The sequence below is a fragment of the Sceloporus occidentalis genome, unplaced genomic scaffold, assembly GCF_023333645.1.
Source record: "Sceloporus occidentalis isolate IW3139 unplaced genomic scaffold, rSceOcc1.0.p SCAF_3, whole genome shotgun sequence".
In the NCBI taxonomy this organism is placed as follows: Eukaryota; Metazoa; Chordata; class Lepidosauria; order Squamata; family Phrynosomatidae; genus Sceloporus; species Sceloporus occidentalis.
Genome location: NW_028316983.1, coordinates 55,529,412 through 55,539,307, shown reverse-complemented (window position 1 = coordinate 55,539,307; position 9,896 = coordinate 55,529,412). Strand labels below are relative to the sequence as shown.

The following is a 9,896-nucleotide window of genomic DNA, read 5'->3' as shown; positions in this document are numbered from 1 at the left end:
CTGTCTGCTCTGGCCCATTGCGTGGCTCAGTTCATACTTAATGCAGGGACTTCGTATTCTTTTAATAAGTCGTCTATTTTAATATTCTAACTATTTAATTCTGTTTTTAATGTTTTTAATTCTATTATTTTTAAATGGTGTGAGTCCCAGTTCTACAAAAAGAGCAGGAAACAAACAAATAAATATAATAATAGCAACATTATTAATAATAATTTTAATGGGGGGGGGGTGAGGGGAAGTTCAGTAGGATTTTCAGCAGACACAGGACCACAGTGCTACCAGTCTGGAAAGAGAGAGATATGTCTGTCTGTCTGTCTCTCTGTGTTAAAGCCCAGCAATGTGTGTAAGGCTGTCACCCAGTTGTCAGGCTGCACAGTTGGCCCTCCATGTTGGTAAGTTTAACATCTGCAGGCTGGAAGTTTCTCTTCCTCCTGTTTTGGGTTTGTTTGTTTTTCTCCCCCAGAACAGAGCAGAAGGAAAGGCAGAAAAAGCAACCCAGGTCCACACACAGGCTGCATCCATACTGGAGAAATAACCCAGTTTGGCAGCGCTTTAACTCTTTGTCTGGCTCTTTGCTATGGAATTCTGGGAGTTGGAGTTTGTTGTGGGGTCCACAGACTCCCCAGCCCCCTCCCCTCTGACCAGGAGCCCCTCTCTCCCGCCCCCTCCCCACCTAAGCCCCGCCCCGGCTCCGCCCCCTCCCCTGGGCCCAGCCAATCAAGGCGAGGCTGTGACATCACCACAGGGAAGCCGACCCGGGGAGGAGGAGGAGGAGGAGGAGGAGAGTGCTAGAGTGTAGCGATTCCTTTTCCTGTCTGGGCGCCTGAGGGAGGAGGAGGCGGGAGGAGGAGGAGGAGGAGGAGGGCCGGCGGCAGGGGCCAGGAAGGAAAAGAAGAAGGAAAGCAGAGGAGGAAGGAAGAAAAGGAAGAGGAGGAAAAAGGAGGAAGAGGAAGAGTAGGAGAGGAGAAAGAGAGGGAGAAGAAGAAGAAGAAGAGGGAAAGGAGGGAGGAAAAAGAGGAGGAGGAAGAAGAACAGGAGGAGAGAAAGAAGAGGAAGAAGGGGAGGAAGAAAGGGAGAAGAGAGGAGGAAGAGGAGAGGAGGAAGAAGAAAAGGAGGGAGGAGGGAAAGAAGAAGGAGAGGAAGAGGAAAAAGAGGGAAGAAAAAGAGGAGGAGGAGAAGAAGTAGAAGAGGCAGGAGGAGGAGGAGAGGAAGAAGGGGAGGAGAAAAAAGAGGAGGAGGAGGAGGAAGGGGAGGGCTGCTCTCTCTCTCTCTCTCTCTCGGGGCGCCTGCTGGTTGGGGAAGCTGGGCGCCTCTTTGCGGGGCCGCTTTAACAAAGGAAGCACCCTCCCTTTTGGGGGGAATCCCGGCGGAGGAGCGGCAAGGAGCCCGAGTTTCCCTCCTCCTCCTCCTCCGTCTCTTGGTGCGGAAAGTTGTTGGGGAAGAAGGGAGCGGAAGGAGGAGGGAAGCGGGGCGCCGAGGGCGAGGCGTCCAGGGCAGCAGGGTCCTCGGGCGGCTGCCACGATGCTCTCCAACTCCCAGAACCAGAACCCGCCGGGACTCTTCCCCGGCCCCCCTCCGCCGCCGCCGCCCCCTCCGCCTCCCCAGCAGCAGCAGCAGCTGCAGCAGCAGCAACAATTGGCTCAGCAGCAGCAGCAGCAGCAGCAGTTCCCCCAGTTCCACCTGAAGTCTGCCCTCCCGATCAAGAAGAATGCCATCACGGACGACTACAAGGTCACCACCCAGGTCCTGGGGCTGGGCATCAATGGGAAGGTGCTGGAGATCTTCAGCAAGAAGACTGGGGACAAGTTCGCCCTCAAGGTAAGGAAGCAGGGCTTCTCCACTGGGTGGGGGTTTTTGTGGCCCCCCAAAAGCTAAAAAACACTCCTGGGCTGCATCTATATGGGGAAAATATCCACTCTCATACCGCTCTAAGGTGGCGCTCTGGTGCCACAACTAACTACCATTCCCAGAATTCCACAGCCTTGAGCTGTGGACCTTAAAGCAGTATGAAAGCAGATCATTACTCCAGCCCTCTTTCGCCCTGCTCAGAATGGAGGACATTTGGAATTCCTCCTGGACTGGAGAGGCTGGAATGGAGGACCTGTCCTGGAAAATGAGGACACCTGGTCAGCCTGGGCCCTCTAGAAGTTGGTATTTCTAGGCGGCTGGAAATCTGAATGGAAAAAACAGTGATCCGGTTAGGATCCAGTTCGGTAAGAGGCTTGGCGACTCAGGATCATCTCCAGTGACCTCTGAATAGGAACAATATTTTCCATATAATGTAGCCAGAGGTAGCCATCTTGACCAAATGTGTGTGTATTGTGTTCCTTTGAGTCTTTTCTAACTTATGGTGACCCTAAGGTGAACCTGCTTTGTGGGTTTCTGGAGGAGGAGGTTTGCTGTCGCCGTCCTCTGAGGCTGAGAGAGTGTGACTGGGCCGAGGTTGCCCAGTGGGTTTCATGGCTGAGCTGGGAATCAAACCCTGGTTTCCAGAGTCTGGCACACAAACCACTACACCATGCTGGCTGACGACAATAACAATGACAAGAAAGGTACCACTGCTTTTGTGGATTTGGGATGTCAGCGTGTGAGTTGTAGTCATCCTGTTTCACCTTGTGTGCATACATAACACCCACACACACATACAGAGGTTGTATCCGCACTGGAGAAATAATTGGGTTTGGCACCACTTTAACTGCCATGGCTCCAAAAGGTGCCACAACCAGCTACCATGCCCAGAATTCCATAGCATGCAGCCATGGCAGTTAAAGTGGTACCAAACCCAATTATTTCTCCAGCGCGGATACAGCCATAGAGAGAAAGAAGAAGTGATCCAGTGGAGGCACTGTTCTGTGGACTGTGGGAAGTTCTCTCCATACTATCGGAAACTTTTGTGCCTTCTTCCTCTTTCTCCCATTTTGAAAACATGAAAGAAGGGGCATCACTTGATGTGGTAATCCCCTCCTGGATCATCTTCTCTTCCTCCTAACCTGACCATCTTTCAGCCGAATCCAGCAAGTTGAAGGAATCAGGAGTTTCCCAAGGGGAGAACATGGGAGTGAAAGAAAATCCCAGAGAGAGATGCAACAATGCATTACCTTTCAGGCCTAGGCATGTTTCAAGGGGGCCCTGAAGTGTTATTTTTAACATGGGAGGCCCTTTGACGCTGGCAGGCAGGTGGGTATTTGTTTGGCCTACTGTTTGGAGGGAGAGCAAATGACTCCCCCCCATCCATCCTTAAAAGTGACCACTCTTACAAGCAGAATGGGTTCTTATGGGGTGACCAGATGCCCTGACCACAAAGGAAGATAAGGCATCCCCAAATGGAGGATGTCCAAGAGAAATGAACGAGTTGACCAATTAAATGCTAAAAACACTCCTATAAATATAAATTAATGCATCTTAGTCCTGCTCCGAATGGAAGTCATCTTGAAATTTCTCCTGGACAAAAGGTTGAAATGTGGGACATGTCCTAAAAAGGACATCTGGTCACCCTCAATACCCAGAAATGCCCTTGGTGTGGTCTGTGGTGCTCACTCCCTGGTAAGTATAGACTGGAGGCAGCTTTTATTATTCATTCCCCAGAGATGTGAACTTGGGTGCATCTACATTATACAAATAACATAGTTCGACACCACTTTAACTGCCATGACTCCCTCCTACAGAATCCTGGGATTTGTAGTTTTGTGATGCCTCAGCATGTTTTGGCATTTGTAAACGACAAATCCCAGGGTTCCATAGTCTGGCGCTACAGCATTTTGAAGTTGTGTCGAACTGCATTATTTCTTCCACGTAGTTGTACCTATAAGTACAATCAGGCTGTTTTTGGGCTTTTCTTATTTAGTACCCTTTTGATTGATATTTCCCGAGAAGGTTCAGCTACAAAAAAGTAACGGTGTTCCAGTTTTGTCCAATAATCTCAGGGGGCCCCAGCCCCGCAGCCTTGTGTGTGTGTGTGTGTGGAGGGGCACTTTGGGCTCCACCTGCCCCCCCCTACTCTGGGATCCATTCATCTTTTCCTGGAGGCAAGGTCATCTTGGGACCTGACATCTGAATGGAGGCATATAGGTCTGAAGTGTCACCTATATAAATATAAGGTGTTTCATTCTTTATTCTAGTGTTTTAATACATTTTGTGAATGTTGGTATCCTAGGGTGCATCTACGCTGTAGAGATAATGCAGTTTGACACCACTTTAATTGCCATGACTCCATCCTAGAGAATCCTGGTGTTTGTAGTTCTGAACCCTCTTTGGCAGAGAAGGCTAAATACCTTGTGAAACTACAAACCCCAGGATTCCATAAGGTGCAGCTACAGCACATAAAGTGGTATCAAACTGTATTATTTCTACAGTGCAGATGCATCCCTAGCCTCTAACACAGTGGAATGGGGGGATGGGAGGGATGTGAAGAGCAGCTGTTCTTGGCTTCCCCATCTTGTGAGGCTGCTTGAGAAACTTGTCCTCAGTCCCCAGGGAATGAGTTTCTGTTGTGGTTTGAACATATACACATTGTCCTCATTCACACGAGTGTGGTTCCTCTCTCATTCTCCTAGCCCTATTTTTGTTAAAGTCCCATTGCTGTGTTAACAGAGGCCTCCCAAACGGTTGTGTGTAGATTCTTGGAAGGGGGAGAGATGGTTAGTTTCATCATCACCCAGATAAACTGCTTGTGGCTCTTCATCCATGGAGAGTGTCAGAGGGAGGGCAGGAAGGCGAGGGTGTGAAATTCACCAGCAACAGTTTTCTGCTTAATGGTAAAAGGAATGTGTAATTGCCTTTGGGGAGGGCCTTCGATGACGAATCTTCTCCTGAGACAGGTCACCTCCTCTCTAAAGGCTATTAAAGAGAAAGGCCTTCAGATACAAGCGTTGCCCCATGTAATAAACATGAAGCGCTTTGCAAAGAAAATTGAGACTCTTATAATAATAATAATATGGTTTATTTGTAATCCGCTTTTCCAGGGTTTGATTATATTATCATCTTGTCATGTATGTTGACAGGTTCTCTCAGCTTGGGCAATGGGAATGGAACGGGAGGTGACTTCGCTTTCTGGATGCCTTCTAGGGAGTCATATTCTTATAAACACTTCTAAATATGTCCTCATGCTCATACACTAAGAGTATCTGTGGAGCCTTTCCTACATGATATTTAACCCCCATGTGAATTTGTGGGGTAAAAGCAGAAGAGAACCACTAAAAAAATTCAGTGTATATTCTAAATATGAAGGCATTTGGATAGGAAATGGGAAGACTGGTTTGGTTACCATTTTAGTGCCAACTTAACCAGTTTGCCAGATTAGTGGACAGACAAAAACATGGCGATATTTGACTTCTTACAATTTTTGGGATAGAGTTCGTCAGTGGAAAAAAAACATGTACAGATTTGTTTATTGATGAAAATAACATGCAAAAAGAGAGAAATTGCTTGCATGTAAACAAATCTGAAACACTCTGGTGTAGTGGTTTGAGTGTTGGATTTTGATTCTGGAGAGCAGGGTTCAGATCCTGGATCAGCCATGGAAACCCATTGGGTGACCTTAGGCAAGTCACACACTCTCAGCCTCAGAGGATAATAATGGCAAATCCTCTTGAAGAAACTTGCCAATGAAACCCCATGATTAGTTTGCCATAGGGTCTCCATAAGTTGGAAATGTCTGGAAGGCAGACAACACACAGCGTTAGTGGAAAATGGCACAGAAAATGCTTATATTAGGAAATTAAAATGCATACAGATTTTCATGTGGACTTCAAAATTTGACAAGTGATGTCAGAATGAGGTAGTAAACCTGACTAGAAAAATGGGAAATTAAGAAAACCCCAAAGGGACCATTTTGTCTATCTCTGATTTGAACACATGACTTTAAAAGCATATTTGCATTCCCTGTAATGGGGCTATAAAATATAGCTTAGGATCTGCTGTAAAAAAAACAACCCTTCTTCTGGTTTTTATCTTTATTTGCCGCATTGATTCACATATACAGTCTGTGAGAGAAGTGTCCCTTAGGAATACTTGTTAAGAGTTTGGTTATTTGTATAGTTCCTAATAAGTCAAGGAAATACAGGAAATATCTTATTTCATAGTTCATAGATGGGTACTGAAGCGGAGAGTTGGAAAGTAATCATCCTGCTGTACCACAAGGCAAAGTTGCATAGATTATTGGAAGAGATTTGAACCTGGGACTTCCTGTTCCACATCCAACCATTCATCTATGTCAGGATGGCTGTGACTTTTTTAAAAGACCCACGTGGACCAGAAGACCAACATTTAAATCTCTGCTTGGTTGTCATGTTGACAGGCTGACCTTCAGCCACATTATTATTATTATTATTATTATTATTATTATTATTATTAACGATCAGTCTCTCAGCCTAGAATAAGGTATGCTGAGAACTAAAGCAGCTTCGTAAAGACTGCATAAGTTACTGGGTCACAGCATTTTTACTCATTTGCCTGCCCTCACCTATTTTTGGTTGAGTGCCATGTTCCGGCTTGTGGTAAAAGGCGCAAAGTTTTCAGCATGTGGTTGAGCACTTAGTTATTAAGAGTGAGTGACCTTTGTGCTTTTGTGGATGAGGCTGAATGAAGTGGGAATGAGCTCATTGAACCCTGATGTAGCAGAACAGATGCAGTACCTTATGTTACAAGATCAGTTTTATATCTCCCCTCCATGTGTTTAAAAAGGTCAACTGATGAGTTCAAAGCACTTCCCTGCAAACAGAAAAGCAGCACTACAGGGAGTTTAGTAGGACAGTACCTGTCTCCTTCATCAGGGAGATATACACACAAAATAGGACTTACAAATGTGAATTTTTAAAAGGGGGGCTAATTGTTATCAATATTGCTTTCTATTGATGTTCTGTTATTAGTTAGTCGCATCCACCAATCTTTTATGGTTAAATATGAGCGTTGTATTTTTATATGTTGCAAGCTGCATTCTGAGGGTTGGGCCTTACTTAAGAGGTGATCTAAATTAACTTAAATGGAAATACAAACAGATTTTAAAGTAGCATTTTTAACTTGGAATTTGCACCGCCTGTTAAATGGACTTAGGATTCCATTACCCCATTCTCTACTGTCTGAGGCATGGGCAGATCAGTCTCTGATATAGAAATAACACAAACCTATCTTGCAGGGCTGTTGTAAGAGGGTGCAATAAGACATAAATTAAATGAGATAATTAAAACTCCTAGTCTTTCCCAACCTCCCTCCTGGTACTTTCTCAACCTTCCTCTTGATACTGATTTGAATAATTTATATTCTTCGTGGCTATTCCCCAGTGGAAATTTAAGTTAAAAGCTCCACATAGGCCTGAGCAATCTCATACATCCTAAAATTTGTTGTATTTTTGTTTTGAAACATTTTTTTATTATTCCTAACATTTTATTTAATGTTTGTCTGTCTCTGCCCTTTTCATTTCGGAAGTGTCTGGGTGTGTGAGAATGGCATGCAGTTTACTGTATACTAAGGGGAAGGTTATAACTTCTGTGAGTGTGTGTGGATTTTAGATATTACTAGGGTGTATCTTTATGGGTTGTCTTCATAATAGACTAATAAATCTAAGACATTAGTAAACAAAACCAACACAACTCAAGCCCACAGTTTTCAAAAGAAAAATGACTTGAGTATGGAGAGGACATAAACCAGTAGATAATCATTCATGTTTCTTCTTATATACAGTCGTATTAAAAGGAGAATTGACATCAGAAGGGCTAAATCTACTGTCTCCTAAAAACTATGGAATGTGACTCATTAGATGTCCATCATGATTTCTAATTATTGCATAGCCTTGATTAAAGAAGGTTGAATTAGAATGCTGTTGGTCAAAGCTTTGTGGTATTTCATCTATTGTGTCAAAGGTTGTATGTGTGTGATGACTTTGGAAGGACTTCCACTAAACTTTATATGACTATTGGAAATGTAATGCACACTTTTAGGTGCTGCCTGTTTCAGAAGAGCAGAACATTCTGTGTTTTAGATATAAATTTGCTCCCACACATTAGTTGCTCAGAAATGCTATATGTTATCCTGTTAATTGCAAAAATAAAAGAAAAAACAAGTCTCCTTCTGTTGCAATTAAATCTTATTTCCTCTTTTTCAAAAAAACAACTGCTTTAAAAGCAACTGAAAAAGAAAACTCAGGCATTTCTCATACAAAGATAAATCCGCCTGGTTCCTCCATCAGATTGTCAGTGTAGCAGCCACAAATGCTGCGCTTAAGAAGAAACTGTTTAAAAGAAAAGAAAGAAACCCACCTTTTACTAATTCAGCTGAGTGGCAGATTCCTGTATTTGCCTGAAAACATGAACATTTATCAGTACTAATATCTGAGCATGCTAATTCTGTCTCCTCCTTACACACTGTAAATGAGTAGGCTCAGTCTCTGTTTTGTCAGAACACTCTTAACCAATTTAGCAGTTGCTTCAGCCACTCAATATTGTATCTTTCTAAAACTCCCTTATGTGAAACAACCAGAAGAACAAGAGTTCCAGCAGAATAGGAGGAGTACTAGCAGCTCCATGACCACCCTGTGTGAAAATATCAGTTAGACTGGCCTCTACCTCCACTCATGTTGTCAGCTGTGGAGCATAGTCCTGAATTTTGCTTTGACCTTTAAATCGTTTGGATTAAAATGAAGTTTATAGCCTGGGAATAAATATATATCAGTGTGGTGTGGTGTGGTGGAGTGGGAAGTGATAAGTTACAGGATGTTTAAACTTTGTGCTTAGAACCTTGGTCTAAATAATCTTCTGTTACTTACAGATACGAGAAATATAATGTATCAGTCTAAATGCGGTGGTGATCAGCAATGACTGTACTGTATTAGCTAATAGTTAGTGAAACAGAGCTGAGTTAGGGGGTCAGATAAGATCCCCTTCCTCTCCCCTCTGTATACTCTCATCTTTCCAATAAATAATAAAAGCATTCATGTACCATGTTGAAAGTTCAAAGGGCTTCACCTACATAATTTTAGTAATCTGTACAGCAGCCACATAAAATTACTCATAATGTCCTGCATTCAGCATCATGCTAGTTGATGGCTGCTATCACAATGGCAACAGCTTCCCCTTCCTTCTCCCTGCAGCCCTCTTCCACATGTGAACAAAGGCTATGGAGAGGTTCCCAGTCCATGAGAGTCAGTTATGAGAGTGCATGAATTGTCCTCTCCAGGTTCCACTGAAAGAAGCAGTTCCATCAGCAGAACCACTCTGTTGGATCCTGGCCATGACCCACAGATGGTAAATGGGAAGTATTGGCCACAGGTAGTAGCTTGCTTAGTGCCAGTGTCCTAAGTTTATGGCAAGGATGAGATGTACTCGTTAGCTAGAAAGTGGCAAAATTCCATTTTTGGACTACAATTTTTAGACTCCTTCAGCCAGCGTGGATACCTATTTGGCAAGTATAGCACAGCCATAAGTGACCTCTTCTATTTTTATTAGATGCTGAATTTTTGAGACTTTTAGCAGATGAAACGACTCTATATATTACCCCAACTCATCAGTGCAAGATATTTTTCTTGATAGGTGCTGATAGAGGCTTCTAGATGAATATGTACAGCCAAAGAATGGAAATACATGGCTTTCATCCAGTCATTTTCTGTATACTGTAGAACTTAAGGGAACAATTTAGCAATGTCAACATAAAACCAATAACTGAACAAACCAGATACCAGGAACTAATTGCAACAGAACTTGTCTTGTTTCCGGTGATGCTGCTTGTTGCCAGGAGCTAAAGCTGAAACTTTCCGTACAGTTTCATATTGCAGCTTCCTGCAAGTATTGCCCATCTGATGTTTTTGTTGTCATTTATAGTTTCCAGCACTCATGAGTATTATTAATGCAATTCCTCTTCAAAGGGGAAAACAGCTGTAAACCTTTTGAATGTTAGATTATTGCTTC

The 9,896-nt window shown here is 43.6% G+C and overlaps 1 protein-coding gene across 1 annotated transcript in view; it reads left to right on the top strand.

The window, feature by feature from the left end:
• The first annotated feature begins 846 nt into the window (after positions 1-846).
• MAPKAPK2 (MAPK activated protein kinase 2) overlaps positions 847-9,896 on the top strand; it is a 113,985-nt gene continuing 104,935 nt past the window's right edge. Inside the window, exon 1 of the mRNA XM_089514477.1 lies at positions 847-1,818. Within this exon, the coding sequence (XP_089370603.1) occupies positions 1,522-1,818 (297 nt within the window). The 5' untranslated portion in view covers positions 847-1,521. The remainder of the gene's footprint in view (positions 1,819-9,896) is intronic.